Source organism: Phragmites australis, chromosome 21 (genome assembly GCF_958298935.1).
Source record: "Phragmites australis chromosome 21, lpPhrAust1.1, whole genome shotgun sequence".
Taxonomy (NCBI): Eukaryota; Viridiplantae; Streptophyta; class Magnoliopsida; order Poales; family Poaceae; genus Phragmites; species Phragmites australis.
Window position 1 is genome coordinate 23,655,828 of NC_084941.1, and position 20,106 is coordinate 23,675,933.

At 51.7% G+C, this 20,106-nt stretch overlaps 1 protein-coding gene across 1 annotated transcript; it reads right to left on the reverse strand.

Annotated features, from left to right (window-relative positions):
- Positions 1-14,398: 14,398 nt before the first annotated feature.
- LOC133903007 (uncharacterized) lies at positions 14,399-17,859 on the reverse strand. The gene is made up of 2 exons (XM_062344337.1): positions 17,207-17,859; positions 14,399-16,817 (listed from the first exon to the last, which is right to left on the reverse strand). Exons 1-2 carry the CDS (start codon positions 17,786-17,788, stop codon positions 16,743-16,745), a joined length of 657 nt encoding a protein of 218 aa, XP_062200321.1. The 5' UTR covers positions 17,789-17,859; the 3' UTR covers positions 14,399-16,742.
- Between the last annotated feature and the right edge of the window lie 2,247 nt (positions 17,860-20,106).

The following is a 20,106-nucleotide window of genomic DNA, read 5'->3' on the forward strand; positions in this document are numbered from 1 at the left end:
GGCCTCCGGCGACCCTCAGCTCTGTAGCCAGATAGCCTGTGGGCCTCCGGTTTGCTTGAGTTGTTTTTTTTAGGGATAGTCCGATGGTTGAGCTGAACGTCTGATGACACCTGTGAGAGGGGACATTAAATGCGGCCTGGGATTAGTGGTGTAGTCACGTCTTGCTAGGCGGTGGTAGGACGCGTGGAGTCTTGGCATTGGATGGTCGTGGGGAGCAGATCCGCCTCCCCATGATTGTGGGGAAAGGAGGTAGGACGTGCACACGTGCCACGAGGAGGTAACGGCCCATTCCCCAATCTATAAAGCGGGGGCATTGGCCGAGCGTCATCCTTATCTGGTACCTTTGTTTTTGTTGCACCAGTTCTTGCACCCGCACCCATTGGTCATAGTACTTGCAGCCTCCTTGGCCGTCAAGCTCTCCACGCCGCATCCTCAGGACGTCATGGCTCGCTCCGGTGTTCGCAGGGGAGTTAGTTCCCCACTGAGGGACCACGTGCTGTAGGGGGATCTCGCTGCTGCATCAGTGGTCACTGCTGTCACCGGTGGCGCAGGCAGGCCTGCTGATGCCTGCGGCCCGACGGGATCTAGGGCGGCGGCGAATCTTCCTCCGTTGCCCAGACAGCCACCGGGCGTGGATCTCCGCCGCGCTAGCAAGAAGTACCCCCTTCAAACCGGCGTGCTGGGAGCGTCCACCATCACCGAGGCTGAGCTCGACCGAATGGTCGAGGAAGGGAAGATCTCCAGATTGGTTTCTCGCGTTCTGTAGGGGGAGGCTAGCCCAGGCCATCGAGAAGGCCTTGGGGGCCTCGGGGCCCAGGGAACGTCATTGCCCTCCAGATCGGACAGCCTGCGTCCGACGCTCCACTGGCTCCAATCTTCTGCCGGGGTAGCGGCCAATGCCGTCGAGGCCTTCGCCAGCTTCAGTGTCAACGTGGCCTTGGTGCTTCAGCTAGCACTGCTACATCGGGTGGGGTGCAGCCAACTTAGAGAGCTAGAGCAGTCAGTCCCTGACTCCGTGGTGGAGGCCATCAGGCCCGAGGCACCCCCAGCGGAGGTCCGCGCAGCTGTGGATGGCTTTCGCCAGGGTGTATGGACAAAGTATAGCTAGCCCGCGACTCTCCAATTCACAGCATATCGCCAGGGGTCAAGTGCCCGAGGAGTTCCCCGCTCGGATTATTTGGCGAGGGTTCAGGCTCCGCGTCCCGACACCTCCGCAAGTGGACCGACGCCTCAACAGGACGTCTCCGGGTTGCCTCCTCAGCCTAACGCCACTTCGCAGTAGCAGCCCCCGTGTGCGGGTGACGCTTCGCGGGACCTCCCACCGGAGGTGTATTTCTCAGTAGGCTTCGCACATGTTATTTTTGGTTTCTCTTATATTTCTACGGGGTCTGAAGACCTAGCATGTTAGTCTGGCATTCCTGCTTCATGTATCCTGACTTTGCTGGCTAATCTTTTAGTGGAGCTATGTCTCCCTTTTGTCTTGTCCATTTACTCTATTGATATGCCGGGATGTGTATGCTACAGTGCTAATCCTTGAGTAGGACTTACGTGTACAAGCCGGGTGACTTGAAACTGCTGAAAACATCCCAAGTGATTGGGCCGCCGCTTCTGGAGAGGGGCCCCGGATGTCCTGATCCTCTAGGTCTACGTTGCCTTCTTCGAGATGGGAGTGCTTTGTCCTTCCTCATGATTCCCAATGACGCCTGGACCTAGGGGTGGCCGCCGATGTCTTAGTGAAGGAGGAGCTGGAGGACCCCTCCGGCTCTACCTCGGAGGTGTGTTTTGCGCAGAAGGATCAGTGGTGGAGTGTTTTTGAGGCCACTGGCCCGCGCAACTCTTGGCGCTTCATTCTCCCACGGGACCCTGACGGAATGGTGCCATCAAATATCCTTGAGGATGTCATGGACTAGATTAAGACAAAGGATGCGGCTGCTGCGGGGGCGTCGTCATCGTCAGAACAACTGGATTTTACGGCCTTCGACTCGTACCCTTTCCAGGCGGAACCTTCAGCTCCTCGGGTTCGGGGGGATTCTATTTTTAAGAGGCCTTCATGCCCGTGGTACCCGTGTCGTCGCTCAGCATGCTGGTACAGGTCTTCGAGTGGAGTCGGTGGCCCCAGAAGCTAGAGCCAGTCCTCCTCATCTCGTCGTACTTTGGGGAGACGCAGCGGCCTAGCGCGCTTGTTAGGCCTAGATTGACTGTATGGCATATCGCTTGAGTGTAACTTTTGTACATATGATACATGAATAATAAAGTAATGTGTTGGTTTTACTCCTCGCCTTTTGCTTGCACCTATGCTCCAGAAGTTCTCCCCTTTCCCGACCCCCTCGCATTCTACGGTCGTTAGTAGCCGGAGGGTGCGATAGTAGGAACGCCTAGGTGTCTTGGGTGCAGAAGGAGTGAGTAGGCCTTTGTACCGTTGACGCCTTTGAGGTGGCGGAGGGTTTCTAGTGCCTGTTATACTGTATGTGGCATTATTGAGCAGAGATATAACGTATTTTTGATGCCTACTGTAATCAGCAACTAGCTAATTAGAGCAGAAGATATGACTAGGTCGGATGGCTATTCTTAGCACATGCCAAACTTAAGGTCTTTCATACACCATGTAAGGGTCGAAGGTAAACAGCGATGCTGAACTTTTGAAAAGGGCCGCGGGTGGGCATACCTTTCACGAATTGGGCTTCCTTGTTGATGGCTGCAGCAAGGCTCGATGGAGGCAGGGCTGTCCAGAGCCCTGCGGTGGTGGCCAGAGGAGGAGTCGACGGTGAGGTTTTGGCTGCCCGGGGCTCCTCTGCGGAGATTGTCGTTGCTCCGACGGTGAGTCTTTGGAGGTTGACTCGTTACAGCACGTCTAACTGCAATGCGATTGGTCTGTCATATCATCACCGTGGCGGGGGTGCTGATACGTGGGCCAACTCATCATGGGCCCTGTACATTAGTGTCCATGCCACAGGGTGAGGTTACACCAGGGGAATCACTTCTGTCTGACTCCTGGGGTCTTGCGCCTTTTGCCCTTGCATGCGCCAAAAGTAATTTGGGCAATAACTGTGACGGTATGTGTGCATGAAAAACCGAGGCATTTGTGTGGTCGCATGCTCCCAAGTTGGAATGGGAGTCATCGCGACCTGGCTTTATAGGCAGTGCCCTACCTTGCGACACACTTGCATCTGAGTAAGACAAGATTTCTTTTTGCGACCCAACTTCCCTCTCGCATGGCGTCTCGTTCCACTCCGAACGAATCGCCATCGACACCGGCACCGATCCCGCTGGCTGTGTTGCCACCGGGGGTGGGTGACCTCAGGGGCCTGCTTGCCAGATTGGAGCCGGCAACCATCATGTTGCCATCACTGTAGAGAGGGCCACCTCCTGCCGCTCCATCCTGATCTCCGGCCCAAGTGGTTGCTCCAGTTGAGATTGTTAACATCTCCGATGATGAAGAGGAGATTTACTAGGATCTTCTGGAGAAGGAGATTGGCGAGGAGGAGAAGGAAGAGGAGAAGGTGAAGGAGGAGGCCAGGGAGGTGTCCCCCAGTTCCTCTTCGTGCTCCGACAGGGCCCACTACTACATCAGCCTCCAAAGCGGGCCACCGCATCTGAAGCACCTACGTCGCCCTTAGGGCCTCGTAGTCTGTTGGGGTTTTTTGTTTTTGTGCTTTTTTCTTCTGAGTGGATTGAAAAGCCAGGAGCTCGGAGGGGTGTCCTGTGCATGTATGCCTGTTTTGGATGTAAAACCCGTTGGTTTGAACGATTGTGATGGATCTTTGGCTATCTCATAGTGATCATTGATGTCTCTTTGTCTTTATATATATAATTTTTTATGCTCAAGGTGCTTTTCCCCTAACTAATATATTGGCAAGGCTCCGTTAGCCCCCCGTTTACATGTAAAATCTATGGAGTGCTTCTGTGTTCCAGGTGTGCTCGAGGGGGCACCCGTCAATGTCTGCCAAGTGATAGGTGCCTGGGCTGTTGGACCTGAGGATGAGGTAGGGGCCCTCCTATTTGTTCCACAGCTTCCCTGGAGCCAGCACACGTCGGAGGACTAGGTCTTCGGGCTTGAAGGTTCGCGGTGCAACCTTAGGATTATACCAAGCCTTGGTTTCGGCGATGTAGTGGTTGAGGTTTCGGATAGCATGAAGCCTCGTGCTCTCTGCAAGGTCGAGGGATACTTCTCTTTCCCCAGCGGTCTCCAGTATCTGCACCCCGAGGGAGCGTCCCTTGATTTCTGTTGGGGTCATGGCTTCGTCGTCGAACAAGTGGTGGAAGGGGGTAAACCCAGTGGGGCGGGTGACCATGGTGCGGAGGGACCACAACACTTTGCGGAGCCCTTCGGCCCATAGGCCTTTAGCGAGGCCAACGAGGCATCGGTTTAGTCCCGAGAGGATGTTGCCGTTAGTGCACTCGACTTCCCTGTTGGACTTCGGGTGACGAACCACAGCGAAGCACATCTCGATGCTGAGGTCGGTGCAGAATTCCTGGAATGGGCTGGAATCAAACTGCATCCCATTGTCGATGGTGAGTTGTCGTGGGACGATGAAGCGGCATATGATGTTTTTCCAGAAGAATCTCTGGACATTCTTGGATGTAATCGCCGTGAGGGGCTTGGCCTCGATCCACTTGGAGAAGTACTCCAAGGTCACGACCGCATACCGGAGGTTCCCCTGGCACCAGGGAATGGCCTGATCAGGTCCATTCCCCAACGTGCCAGAGGCTAGATGGGAGCGATTGGCTGTAGAGGGGTCAGGGGATGGTGGCTCCAGCGTCCTATCCACTGGCATCCTTGGTAAGTGCAGACGAGTTCCTCAGCGTCGGTCATGATAGTGGGCAACATAGCCCCTGGCGAAGTGCTTTGCCTACGAGGGCGTGGGGCATGAGGTGGCTGCCACAGAGCCCCTCGTGAATCTCTCGTAGGAGTTCGGCCCCCTGCTCCTTGGTGACACAACGGAGGAGGGGGCTACAGACGCCAGTTTTGTAAAGAGCTCCGTCAACCAGGAGGTAGCCCCTGGTGCGTTGTTCGATACGACGGAGCTCGATCGGGTTATCAGGCTCTTCCATTCCCTTTAGGAAGGAGAAGAGGGAGGCCCTCTAGTCAGGAGGCCCAATGGGTAGGACAGCGGCGACGACCTCGTTGGAGGTACATGCTGTTGATTCGTGGAGGACTTCGAAGAAGGCCCCTGATGGGAGGACTCTGCTCCAGGTGGCGGCTTTTGCCAAGGCGTCTTCCTGGTGGTTGTCCGTGTGAGGTATGCTTCGCACTGAGATGCCCTGGAAGAACCCTTTGGCCTTGCGGATGGCTTCAAGGTACTTCATCGGCTCCGGTTGCCGAACCTGGAAGATTTTATCAACATGCCCAACAAAAACCTGAGAGTCTATTTTGATGATGATTCTGGTGGTTCCCAAGGCTCGAGCCTTGCGGTGCCCCAAGAGGATGGCCTCATACTCGGCGATGTTGTTGGTTGCCTTGCATTCCATGCAGGCTGCAAAGGCCGCCTACTGGCTAGCCAGGGAGATGAGGATGGCTCCGGCCCCTGCACCGTGGAACCCATATGCTCTGTCAGCGTATACCATCCATATATCTTGGGGAGGGATCTCCGAGGGCCCCGCGGATGGGGGAGTACATTCGGCAATGAAGTCAGCCAGGACCTGCGACTTGATGGCCGTACGGGCCACAAATTTCACTGCGAAGGGTGCTAGTTCCACTGCCCACTTACCTATGCATCCTGTCGCCTCCCGGTTGCGGAACATGTTGCCTAGTGGGTACGAGGTTGGTACGGTGATGTCATGGGCGAGGAAGTAGTGTCAGAGCTTGCGGGAGGCCATCAGGAGGGCATATGCCACCTTTTTGAGCTGTGTGTAGCGCGTCTTGGCCTCGGCTAGGGCCTCCGAAATGTAGTAAACCGCCCACTGAATAGAGTGGCATTCCTTCTCCTCCTCCCACACGAGTATGACACTTACAACAGATGCGGAGGCGGATAAGTACAAGAGGAGCCCCTCTCTAGGAGGGGGTATGGCGAGCGTCTTGAGGTTGGAAATGTGGGCTTTGAGGGCCTCGAAGATGTCCTAGCACTCAGTCATCCATATGAATGGCTCAGAGCCCCTTAACGTTTTGAAGAACGGAAGGTTGTGCTCGGCAGATTTGGCAAGGAAACGGCTGAGGGCTACCAAGCGACCGGCCAAGCACTGAATCCCTTTGAGTTAGCTAGGGGTGCCATTTCCGTGATGTCATGGATTTTACCGGGGTTGGCCTTGATGCCTCGCCTGGAGACGAGGTACCCCAGTAATCTTCCAGCTTTGGCCCCAAAGACACACTTCTCCGGGTTAAGCCACACGTTGGCGGCCCGGAGGCTATTGAAGGTTTCTTGAAGGTTAGTGACATGGTCTGCTTTGACCTTGCTTTTAACGACTATGTCGTCGACATAGGCCTCCACGTTGCGGCATAACTGTTGCACCAAGATTTTTCGCACTAGGCTGGAGAAGGTGGCTTCGGCATTCCGGAGGCCAAAAGGCATCCGAACATAGTAGTACACCCCGAAGGGGGTAATGAAGCTGGTCTTGCCTTCGTCCTCAGGGACCATCCATACTTGATGGTATCCGGAGTATGTGTCTAGGAAGCTCAACAACTCGCAACCAGCTGTGGAGTCCACCAGCTGGTCTATGCGAGGGAGCGGGTATGGATCTCGAGGACAGGCTTTGTTGAGCGCCGTGAAGTCGATGCACATGTGCCATTTCCCATTAGGCTTGTTGACCAAGATGGGGTTCGACAACCACTCTGAGTGGATGACTTCCCAGATGACGCCTGCTTCCAGTAGTTTCCGAACTTCTTCTTTCGCGGCTTCCGCTCGCTCGGTGGATAGCTTGAAGAGCCCCTATCGTACAGGCTGAGCCTGCGGGTTGACTCGAAGGGCATGCTCAATGATGTGGCGATCAACTCCGGGGAGGTCCTGCGGAGACCATGCAAATACATCAAAGTTGTCCCTTAGGATGGCTAGGAGCTGGGCTTCCTGCTCCGGAGTGAGGTCGGCTCCGATTTGGAAACTTCGGTCGAGGTTCCCCATGCCCAATGCGATGTGCTTGACATCCCCCTTCGGCTGTGGTTTCAGAGGGACACGGTGTTCGAGGCATGCTGGAGTGGGGCCCTCGAGGGGACCTTCGGCTACATTATGTACATGGCAGCTACTGAGAGGGGAAGGGTGCCCATAATCGATACGCCTAGCCAAGTATTGATCTCTGTGCACAGAGATTAGCCCCTGGGGCCCAGGCATCTTCATGCAGAGGTAATTGTGATGGGAGACCGCTGCTAATCTGTTCAGGGTACCCTAACCCAGGATGATGTTGTAGGTGTAGGGCAGGCCTACGACGTCGAAAGTGATCAGCTTGGTCCGCATGGCAGAGCCTTCGCTGAAGGCGACCGGAAGCTCTATCCGGCCCAAGGCATTGAGGGGGGCCCCATTGAACCCCTGAAGGGGTCTCTGGCCCAGAGAGAGCCGGCTCTGTGGAATGCGGAGTTGGTCAAAGGCATGTACGAAGAGAATATCCGTGGAGGTTCCTCCATCGATCTGCACCCTCTAGGCATGGGGAAAGTTTACTCCCATAGCATCATCGTGGGTAAAGGTTACAGGGGCTTCGGCCCATCCAGGGACTTGGTGGTAGATGCTGGTGGTCCCGACATGGTTGACCCCACGCGCATAGTCTCGCCGCTGGCGCTTCGAGGAGCCACCGGAGGTCCCCCCCCCCCTCCTGTTGTGGCCAGAACTACCTATATAGCCTAGTCTGTGTCATCGATGTGCTACACTAGAGGAGGCGGGAGCGGAGGGGTCAGAGCTAGTTGAGAAGGGTTCTATAAGGCTAGGTGATCAACCTGGCGGCCTGCGGCGGGCCTGCAATCTCCAGGTCTCTCATTGTCAGGGGCCTTGTCCGCCACTGCACACGACGCCTACCTCTCGAGGTACTCGCCTTGGAAGGTTACGAGGGTTCGGCAGTCTTTGGTATTATGGCCACGTCCGGCCCCATGTAGAGTGCACCAGAGCCCCTCTTCGGGTGGCCGACCGGGGGCGCATTGCCGCTCGGGGAGAACCCCGGAGCGGCCTCAACCATGCCCCCTGGACCGAGGTAGGTTTGGAGCACCTAGCGCGCAGTCGATGTTGTGGATGCCGCGCCTCTGGTGTGGCCTTGTCCTGCACCCCGCGGATCCATTGGCCTCGTCGGAGCCCCTTTTTGCTAGTGTAGTTGAGAGGACCCCACTTGGGAGGCCGGTTTTGCAGTCTCGGTGTTGATGTCTGTGATGGCATTAGTGGCATCACAGCGAAGCCATTCCTCCTCCATGCTAGCGTATTCCTCGAATTTACACATGAAGGCATTCACCAAGTGCACTGGGCGCCGGTGCAGTCGATTGAAGAGTGGTCCAGAGGCCAGGCCCTGGGTCGCTACGTCGATGACCGACAACTCCGACATGCCCTTTATCTGGGCCTTGGTTTGGGCGAACCTCGGGAAATATTCCCAGAGGGTTTCACCCGGTTGTTGCCTGACGGCGAATATGCTGCCAGAGGTTACCAGCTCGACGAAGGTCCCCTGGAAATTGTTGTAGAAGGCGTCCCAGAGCTGGGACCAGGTGTACATGGTCCCCGGCTCTAGCACCCAAAACCATCGGAGGGCTACCCCCTCTAAGGCGAGGGGAAGCACTTGGCCATGGTGGCATACCCGCCTCTATTGATCTCGATGGTGAGGGTGTACGAGTGGACGAACTCCTCAGGGTCTGAATCGCCCCTTGATTTAGAAAGTTTGGGGGTCCAGAGGGTTTTGACTTCAACGCAACCAAGGCTGAGGCCTTCGAGGTGGCGGAGGGTTTGGACCTCGACGCGAGTGCCATAGGTTTTTGACCTCGACGCGACCGAGGCTAATTCCTTCGAGGTGGTGGGGGGTTTGGACCTCGACACGAGTGGTGGAGGGTTTTGACGTCGATGCGACCGATGCTGATGCCTTCGAGGTGGCGGAGGGTTTGGACCTCGACGCGAGTGGGAGAAGGTTTTGACCTCGATGCAACCGAGGTTGATGCTTTCGAGGTGGCGGAGGGTTTGAACCTCGACGCGAGTGGCGGAGGGTTTTGACCTTGATGCGATCGAGGTTGATGCCTTTTAGGTGGTGGAGGATTTGGACCTCGATGTGAGTGGTGGAGGGTTTTGACCTCGACGCGACCGAGGTTGATGCCTTCGAGGTGGCGGAGGGTTTGGAGCTCGACGCAACTGAGGCTGATGCCTTCGAGGTGGTGAAGTTAGTGCCACTGTGATGGGCTTCTTCCATCGTCATGGACTTTTGCCGAGGCACGGTGCCGTCAAGGCAGAGCATCACGCCACCGGGGCTTATAGCCTACGAGGTGCGGAGTTTTCAAGGTAGTGTGTACTTTGCGCAACAAGGAGGTAACGCAGCCTAGGCTTAGACATGTATATTTTCAAGGCATGCTGCACTGTGCTCTAGCTGCAAACGGTCCTACTTAAGGACTCAAGCAGTGTGGTACTGCCCTGGTTGGTCTTGGCTTCTACATGCCCCATGTGTTTTAGGTTGTATGGTAGCCGGTTATGCAGGACATGTTTGTTCTAATATATGGTGGCAAACGAATGTGCTGCCCAGCCAGAGCTTATTCATGGATAAAGCTTAATCAAATAAACAACGAGTATGACCTACGTAAAATTTCGCTGAGAACCAAATATGTGACTGTAGCATTGATGTATTCTCATCTAATTGACGTAAATATTTGCTAAGAGTTTATTCTGGTTTTTTGCATAATTAAAGGGGCAGTGTGGATACCTATAGAGGTCAGAGGCAAGGCCCAGAGCCGCGTTGGCCCGTGGTCGGCGGCAGGCCAAAGCCTATCGGAGGCCTAGTTCGGAGACGCGAGGCTGGGCTCCGTGGTCGTTGAGGAGACAGCCCGCGGGGTTTGTGCTCGTGGTGCGGAGGGACTAGGCTCCACGGGCCTCGGCTGTAGCGTGAAGTGCAGAGGGGGCCTCCTCCTGCGGCACAGTGGCAGTAGGTGGCGTGGCGCCCATCTGTGAAGGAGCAGCACCCATGTTGTGGAACACGAGGTTGAGGATGGCATAGTCGCGGTCCATGGTGGCCAGCGCCCCGCGTAGCCTGTTCCATTCGCTCGAGTTGCAGTGGGGGTGCGCCGGGTGGGTGTGCTGCAGGTAGGTGATGAGCACAAGTCGTAGGCGTGCACCACCCACCAGAACCCGAGCACCACTGTGAGCTTGTATAGGCCGAACGGGATGACCAAGACACCGGAGTTCGAGATGAAGATCTGGGCGCACTCTCAGTTGTAGATCAGGCCGTAGGGGTCGTAGTGGCACGTGAAGCACGGGTACGGGCGGCCCGAGGTGTTGAATGCCAGGTACAATGGCGATCACCGAGCATGGGAAGCAGTGCGGCAGGATGGCCTTCTTGACCTGACCCAGCGTGAGCGGCGGCTTGTCCACTGGCGCGCGCTGCACGGCCGCACTCCCGCCAGCTCATCCAAGCAACTCCTGCTTCTTTCGCTCCTTCTCCGTCATCCTGCCGCTGGCCTTCGGAGCGCGGAGGTGGAGCGCGGTAGGTCGAGCGCAGCCCGGAGCGCGGAGGGCCTCCAGAGCCGGTGATGGAGAGCGGCAAGGCCTCCAGCGAGGTGGGCTGGAGCGCGGCCACCGGAGCATGGAGGTGGAGTGAGGCAGGGCCTCTGGAGCTGGAGGTGGCACGCGGCAGGGTCTCCGGTGAGGTGTGCCGGAGCGTGGCCTCCAGAAAGCGGAGGTGGAGCGAGGCAGGGCCTACGGAGCCGGAGGTGGCACGCGGCAGGGCCTCAGGTGAGTTGGGCCGGAGTTCATCTTGCTGAGTACCCTGTAGACCACCCCGGCGCGCTCCCTGGGCATCATGTTCTCCCACGGCACGCCAAGCCAGTCGCCGATGGTCCTCTGGATGTCATCCCGGACGTAAGCGTGGAGCTCCCGGAGCCGTGCGTCCCTACTGACGATGGGCGTGCTACGGTGCTAGGGAGGCCTCTCCTCAAAGCGGACCTGCACGAGCTTGTCGACGACCCTATGGAAGTCGCCCTTCTCCTTGAGGCTGGCGGCCTCGGCGTGTGTCTTGTCAGCCTTCTTGCTTAGGTGGTAGGTGGCGTTGACGCCGGGAGCCTGGTCGGGAGGCAGCTGGAGGCGCGCCCTGTACTCCTCGTTGATCCGTACGGTGCCATCCTTGAGCGTGGCGATGCATTCGAGCCACCGCTTGACCTGGCTGGTAGCCTCCATGCCCTGGCTGTTACAGCCTTACTGGGCCTAGGCCGTCTCGGAGTATTCGTTTGGGCTGGTGTTGGCGGAAGTCTTCGCGCGAGTGCGTTTTCCGGCCGCGCCTGTGCGGTGTCCGGCTTTAGACGGTATAAATACCGATCCATACTCTATTAACGATAACGATGAAGTGGTAAATGGCGACCGGAACAGAGTTCCATGGGCATCTCTCTCTCTCTCCCTCGGCTATCTTCTTCCTCTATTCTTCTCTAGCTGGACCAGGTCTGTTACAATCTGGCATCAGAGCCGGCGGATCTTTATCTCCCACCACCACCCCTGTCACCACCAACTGTTCGGCCAATCGTCTCCTCCATTTCGCGCGTTCTGGCGACCACCAAGCACTCCGACGACAACCCCTACGCCAAGCCTCGCTACGTCTCCCGATCCCAGCAGCAGATCATGGCGCAATCGACCCAGTTTGATGAGTTCCTCAAGCAGTACGCTGACGACCGGAAGAAGGCGGAGGCCGATCGGCTTGTGCATCAGCAGTCGCTGGACACCATTCAGCGATTGGTTGAAGCATGGAAGCCACTGGAGGACAAGGTGGATGATCTGCAGCACGTCGTCACCGATCTCCAGCACAAGGTTCATCTACTGCAGCAACAAGCCGATCCATCATTATCCACTTCGGCGACACCTTCATCCGCTGCGTTGACGCCAGCGCCCGACACCTCGTCGGCGACGCTGTTGGGACTACATCCTTCTCAAGCTCCCAACGGGCCTGATGGCCACCGCCATGATCATGATCACCGGGGATCGGCATTTGGGTCGGTGACGACCCTATTGCCCACCCCAGTCACAGGTACGTAGGCATCATACCAGTCCTCACAACATTTTGGAGCACCACTCTCTGCAAATCTCTCCAACATTTCATCGAGCACTTTATCTTCACATGTTTTTAAATTGGATTTTCCTCATTTTGATGGCGAGGCACCACACTTTTGGAAGCGCAAATGCGAGGATTATTTCGGCGTGTATTCTATTCCACCTGATTTGTAGGTTCGGTTGGCCATGTACCACTTCTCGGGTCAGGCAGTCCTGTGGCTTCAAGCACAAAGAGAATTCTCCTCTTGGGCTGATCTATGTTCCCGTCTGGTCGATCGCTTTGGACGAGATCAGTACCAGGAATTGATTCGGCATCTATTTGATCTGAAGCAACAGGACACAGTTTCTGACTATATGTCCAGGTTTGAACCCTTGATGCATCAAGTGCTTGCTCATAATACCTCTTATGATCCTGTGTTCTTCACTACTCGCTTTGTGGATGGTTTGAGAGATGATATCCGCAATGTGATCATATTGCATCGACCCAAGGAATTGGATACAGCATATTCTCTTGCTGTTTTACAGGAAGGGGTTCAGTTACCTGTCAGGCATCGCTCCGAGCATACTGCCACCAAAGGATTTCACAGAAATACTCTTTTGCCCAATGTGCTATCCTCTTTTGCGCGTTCTTTTACTGAAAGTTCAGCCACAGACCGACGTGGATTGGACAACTCTCGGATTTCTGACAAAGCAGAACGTAGGGCACCTGATGATAAGTTAGCTACATTGAGAGCTTATCGCAGAGCTCGTGTTCTTTGTTTTAAGTGTGGGGAAAGATGGGGCCAAGGTCATCGTTGTGCTCCCACGGTTCAATTACATGTGGTCAAGAGCTTCTGGACATGTTCCAGGAATCTGATGTGATTTCATCTGATTCAGGAACTACTGAAACTGAAGAAGACACTCTCATGTCCATTTCCAAGGTGGCTCTGGATGGCATTGAGGGTCCTCGCACCTTAAGGCTCTGTGGTCTCATAGATAATCAAGAGATTCTGATTTTACTGGATTCTGGAAGCTCTCATAGTTTCATCAGTTCTTCTGTAGCTGCTCAATTAAACAAACCAAGAACCAATATTACACCTAGTTCTGTCAGAGTGGCAGATGGTGGTTTGTTGCACTGCTCTCAACAGTTTATTGCTTGTGATTGGTGGGTACAAGGCCACACTTTTCAAACTGATTTGAGGATTCTCAAATTGGGTTGTTACGACATGGTTTTGGGCATGGATTGGCTGGAATCTCATAGTCCAATGATACATGAGTGGGATCAAAAGAGAGTTTCCTTTATGTACAAGGATCAGATGATATCTCTTCAGGGAGTTTAGCCTCAACTTCATCACTGCAATCTGTTGTCTTCAGCTGACCTTCACAAGTTGTTAAACAGAAATACTATTCAACATGTCATACAATTCTGTGTGCCCGATAGCAATGACCCAGTACCCATACCTGAAAAAATGAAACATCTACTATCTAAATACCCAGAATTATTTGAGGAACCAAAAGAGTTGCCTTCACACAGACCATGGGACCATCAGATACCACTTATACCTGGTGCCAAACCCATATGCCTCAGGCCATACAGGTATAATCCTGCTCAGAAAACTGAAATTGAGATGCAAATCAAAGAAATGCTACAATCTGGTCTTATTAGGCCTAGTGTCAGTCCTTTTTCATCTCCTGTCCTTTTGGTGAAGAAAAAAGATGGGGGGTGGCGTTTTTGTGTTGATTATAGACACCTCAATGCAGTTACAGTTAAAAATAAATATCCCTTACCAATTATCGATGAATTGCTAGATGAATTGCATAGTGCTGCTTGGTTCACCAAACTAGATCTGAGGGCAGGTTACCATCAGTTTAGACTAAAGGAAGAAGATGAATTTAAAACGGCATTTCAAACCCATAATGGCCATTTTGAATTCAGAGTTATGCCTTTTGGATTGTGTAATGCCCCTGCCACATTTCAGAGTGCTATGAATGAGATTCTTGCCCCTTTGTTGAGAAGTTGTGTTTTGGTTTTCATTGATGACATATTGGTTTATAGCTCTTCTTTATCAGCCCATGTGCAACATGTACAGCAAGTATTTGAGTTACTTCAGAAACATGGTCTCAAAATCAAGTTATCCAAGTGTACTTTTGCTCAAACCAGTGTGTCATATTTAGGCCATAATATCTCTGCAGCAGGGGTCACTCCTGGAGATAAAATTGCAGTAGTTCAGCATTGGCCCACTCCAACTTCAGTGAAAGAATTGAGAAGTTTTCTCGGTTTAGCTGGCTATTACAGAAAGTTTGTGAAAGATTATGGTACTATAAGTAAACCTCTCACAGATTTGCTGAAGAAGAATTCCATTTTCAGCTGGACTTTAGTAGCAGCTGATGCTTTTGCTGAATTAAAAAAGAGGCTGACATCTACACCAGTTCTGATCTTGCCAGATTTCTCTAAACCTTTTGTGGTGGAGACAGATGCAAGTGATAAAGGAATTGGTGCTGTCCTAATGCAAAATGGTCATCCTATCGCTTATCTTAGCAAAGCCCTGAGCTACAAGAATCAAGGCTTATCTGCTTATGAGAAAGAATGTTTAGCAATTCTATTGGCTATAGATCATTGGAGGTCTTACCTCCAACATGCTGAATTTCTACTCAGAACTAACCATAAAAGCCTCATTCATTTAACTGACCAAAAAGTTCATACTCCTCTTCAGCAAAGGGCTCTCACCAAGTTGATGGGCCTCAATTTTCAGATACAATATAAACAAGGTCAGTTCAACCGGGTTGTTGATGCTCTTTCCAGAAAATTGCATACATCTGACCCTGAAGTGGTAGCATTATCCATTTGCAAACCATCTTGGATTGACACTATAGTATAGAGCTATGCATCAGATGATTTCTCCAAGAATATGGTAACCTTTCTCTCTTTACGTGGTAATACACACACTAATTTCACATTGCAAAATAGTGTGCTGAGATTCAAGGGAAGGATATGGGTGAGTTCTGATAGAGATATTCAGCACCATATCATCCAATCCCTCCATTCCAGTGCCTTAGGTGGCCACTCAGGATTTTTTGCCACTTACCACCGCATCAAGAGATTATTTGCTTGGACCAACATGAAAACCCATATCAAATCTTATGTCCAGCAGTGCTCTATTTGTCAACAAGCCAAAAATGAGCATGTAGCATACCCAGGACTGCTTCAACCTTTAGCAATTCCAGACCAAGCCTGGGCAGTGATCTCTCTTGATTTCATAGAAGGTTTACCCTCTTCTAATCATTTTGATACTATTTTGGTGGTGGTTGACAAATTTTCCAAATATGCTCATTTCATAGCAATTAAACATCCTTTCACTGCTCTATCTATTGCCAAAGTCTATTTGAACAACATCCTCAAGCTTCATGGACTACAACAAGCTATCATCTCTGACAGAGATCGGATATTCACAAGTGCTTTGTGGCAAGAACTCTTTAAATTGGCTAATGTTCAATTGAGAATGAGCTCTTCATATTATCCGCAATCGGATGGGCAAACGGAAAGGGTCAATCAATGCCTTGAAGCTTATTTGCGATGTTCAGTTCATTCTTGTCCAAAAAAATTGGTCTTATTGGCTCCCTCTTGCTGAGTATTGGTACAATACCAGCTATCATACAACCTTAGGTACTACTCCATTTGAGGTAATCTATGGTCGCAAACCAAGAGATTTTGGCGTGTTTCAGCTGACTGACTCCACTGTCCCTGATCTCACCACCTGGCTCAAAGAGAGAGATGTGATGAAGCATCTGCTGCAGCAACAATTATCTCGAGCTCAACAACGCATGAAAGTACAAGCTGACAAACATCGTTCTGAGCGTTCTTTCGAAGTGGGTGATCAAGTTTACCTCAAGCTACAGCCATATATTCAGACTTCTATTGTTGATCGTCCAAATCAGAAATTGGCATTCAGGTATTTTGGTCCTTATACAGTTTTGGCCAAAGTGGGCTCAGTGGCATATCGGTTGCAGCTTCGTCCAAGCAGCCAAATATATCCAGTGGTACATGTATCCTTACTCAAGAAAGCTATTAGTCCTCAAACCACAGTTAGCACTGCACTTCCTTCCATTGCTGTTCTGCAGGATGTCAGTGTTCCTGATGGTCTTCTGGCGCACAAATTGGTCAAACGAGGGCACAAGACGGTGGATCGCGTTCTGGTTAAATGGCACGGTCTACCATCTTCTTTGGCAACTTGGGCAGATCCACAGTCTCTGGTGTTTCCAGCATTTTCTTCTTCAGCTTCTCTGACGCTTCCAGCACTCTCTTCTTTACCGGCTTGAGGGCAAGCCGTTTGTTAAGGAGGGGGGATTGTTACAGCCTTACTGGGCCTAGGTCGTCTCGTAGTATTCGTTTGGGCTGGCGTTGGCGGGTGTCTTCGCGTGAGTGCGTTTTCTGGCTGCGCCTGTGCGGTGTCCGGCTTTAGATGGTATAAATACCGATCCATACTCTGTATTAACGATAACGATCAAGTGGTAAATGGCGACCGGAACAGAGTTCCGTGGGCATCTCTCTCTCCCTCGTCTATCTTCTTCCTCTGTTCTTCTCTAGCTGGACCAGGTCTGTTACACTGGCGCTCCACGGCGTCCAATATGCGCCTGACGTCATCGTGCCTGCTCTTGAGCTTGATCATCCGGTGACCCAGCTCGCTGATGTACTCGCCGCAGGATCTGACGTACCTGTAGCAAGGAAAAATTTATCGATAAATTTTTTTTATCGGAGGTTAGTGATAAACAGGATTATCGGATTTATCGGAATTCTATCGGCGATAGACAAAATAGTTCGGACAAAATTTGAAAAAAAAGGCTTAATTTATCTAGAAAATCACATAGATTGCATCCAAATCATTTGACTAAATAATAACACATAAATGAATTAGGAGTGAAGGGATGGTTTAGCGGCCTGCAGGCCGACGTTTTTTTGCTCGCGTGTTGGATTCGGAAATAAAAAGATGTCAAATTCAAAAATTACCGATATTTTTGGCCGATAAATAAATTTACCGGCCCTCGCCGATAAACAGGATTATCGGATTTATCGATTTTTTTTCGGCGATAATTTTTTCACTGACCTGTAGGTCCGCACAAAGTAGTCCTTGAGCGGCCGGAACACCGTGTGTCCATGATAGACACCACGAACTCCATCTACGCGAGGGTGGCCGGAGCCTCCGTCCGCGGAGGCACAGCCTGCAAGCGGGGTCAGAACCTGCGGGTGGAGGGCGGCCTCCAGCCTGATGTTTGCGGAGGAGGCCTCCGGCCAGCAGCGGAGGGTGGCCGTAGCCTTCGGCTGCAGAGCCGAATCCAGCGAGCGGGGTCGGCACGCGCATGCGGAGTGCGGCCTCCGGCCTGCCGTGTCGGGGGGCACCTCCGTCCCTGCAACGGATGGTGGCCGGAGCCGTGTCTAGGGGCGCCTCCATCCCTGCAACAGATGCTGGCCGGAGCCTCCGGCGTGAGGAGCCTGTGCCTGTGAGCGGGGATGCCGGAGCCTCCGGCGCGCGGAGCCTGCTTCTGCGTGTGGGGACGCCGGAGCCTCCGGCACGCGGAGTGCGGCCTCTGGATGCTGTTGCGGAGGGGCCTCCGGCCAGCAGCGGAGGTACGCGGGCGTGGCCACTCCTGAAGCCGTGTGCGCACCCCAAACGGGCAGTTGCCTGCATGGGTTAGAAGAAATAATACGACAATATGCGATAATTTTTAGCCCGGTTCTACTGCGACCATGCTGCTCCTGATGAGCGCCAGTGAAGCTAGCCGATAGGAGGCAGGTGATTGGACCGCACCTAATAAATATGGTAGGTCTTTTGATCACGCGTCACGGCTCTTAAGATATCTTAAGATATTTTAATCCCTTAAAAGGAGTGACTATTAGGCTGCTATCTTAAGATATTTTAATCTCTTTAATAAAGTGGTTGGCAGGCTGCTATCTTGAGATATTTTAATCTCTTTAAAGGAGTGCATAGCAGGCTGCTATCTTAAGATATTTTAATGCTACCGCAAGTTGCCTTTCTAGAAGAGAAAATAACGGGGCGTTCACTGCAGTCCGAGACACCTCCATGGCGCCCCAAATCGATCAAGATGAAGAAAAGTCTGATCAACCACTTCCATCATAAAATGTCCATATCTCTCAAGAAGAAGCTTAAGATGTTGCACCACCTCAAGATACACCTTAAGAACCACAAGTGAAGCAAACGCATATTTCTTTAGGATCACCCAATTGAGTTGATTATTGGAAGTCCATCTAGGGGAGAACGAACTCGCTCTCTTCAATATGCTTCATTTTGTGATTGGAACTAAGTGGGTCTTCTTTTCAAGTGATTGGAACTAAGTGGGTCTTCTGCAACAAGCAAGATGAACACGGTGTGGTGGTATGTAACAAGGCAAGACTCGTCATGAAAGGATTTGCACAAGTTGAAGGTTTGTATTTTGGCGAAACATTTGCTCCCGTGGCAAGGCTTGAAGCCATCCGTATCCTTCTTGCATTTGCTTTACATCATAACATCAAACTTTATCAAATGGATGTGAAGAGTGCATTTTTAAATGGCTTCATAAATGAACTTGTTTATGTTGATCAACCCCTCGGTTTCGAAGATCCTATATATCCTAATCATGTCTATAGGTTGCATATGATACTTTATGGACTCAAGAAATCCCCAAGAGCTTGGTATGAACACATACGTGACATCCTCATCAACCAAGGATTCAAGATCGGGAGGGTGGACACTACATTATTCACAGAGATCATCGGCAATGAGCTTTTCTTATGTCAAATTTATGTTGATGATATAATATTTGGTTCAATTAACAAAGAGTTTTGCAAAGAATTTGGTGATATGATGTCTAGAGAGTTCGAGATATCGATGATTGGCGAGATCAACTATTTCCAACTATTTTCTTAGATTTCAAATCAAGCAATTGAAGGAAGTGATGTTCATCCATCAAGAGAAGTACACGAAGGACATTCTCAAGAAGTTCAAAATGGATGATAGCAAGCCAATCAAGACTTCAATGACAACTAATGGACATCTCGACATGGATGAAATGCGTAAACTAGTTGACCAAAAACTTTATCGTTCTATTATTGGGTCACTTCTTTACCTTACCGCATCTAGGCCCGATATTATGTTTAGTGTATGCATATGCACTCATTTTCAAGCTAATCCTAAGGAGTCGCATCTTAGTGCAGTTAAAATAATCCTTAGATACCTAAAGCCAACACCTAGCATAGGCTTGTGGTACTCCAAATGTGCTAGTTTCCTACTCTTAGGTTATCCGGATTCGGATTTTGCCGGATGCTGTATGGATCGTAAGAGTATTTTGGGTGGGTGCCACTTGCTAGGGCGGTCCCTAGTTTCATGGTGTTCTAAAAAGCAAAATTATGTCACCTTGTCCACCGTGGAAGCTGAATACGTAGCCGCCGGAGCATGTTGTACTCAAATCCTTTATATGAAGCAAACCTTGTTAGATTTTGGTGTTTGTCTAGAGAAGGTTTCACTCCTTTATGATGCGCATTTGCCCGATCTTCTGAAGGTAATATGATAGTCGATTGATGGAGTTTCAATGTTGATGATTCAAAAGCTCCGATCAGAACAGATCGAGAACCCTCGCAACCACTACACCACTACTCCGTGGTTATCAACCATACCAAGACGCGGTTGACCTCACCAAGAAGGCTTTTCCTGCAAGCGAATTGAGAACACAAGCAAGAACAGGTAGATGCAATCTAAATATTACTAATTACCAATGAAGTACTCGAGTTGGGGTTCCACAAACCAAACAAGTGGTGAAACTGTATAAAACAGAATAATCTAAGCAAAACCTAAGCCTAAACTATGACGGCTGTTGTATATTTATAGAGGGACGTGAGGAGGTCAACCTAGGGTTGTGCAGCCGTGGAAAGATGCGTATACAATCTGAACTCCGACCCCGACACGATTACAAGACCCAACTAGGTCTAAACCGGTGGTGCATCACCTTATTT

Excerpts from the sequence above, each read along its gene's own strand:
- LOC133903007 (XM_062344337.1), bottom strand. The coding sequence starts at position 17,788 with ATGCAGGCAACTGCCCGTTTGGGGTGCGCACACGGCTTCAGGAGTGGC. Across the intron at positions 16,818-17,206 it reads TACTTTGTGCGGACCTACAG|GTACGTCAGATCCTGCGGCG; the intron begins GTCAGTGAAAAA and ends TCCTTGCTACAG.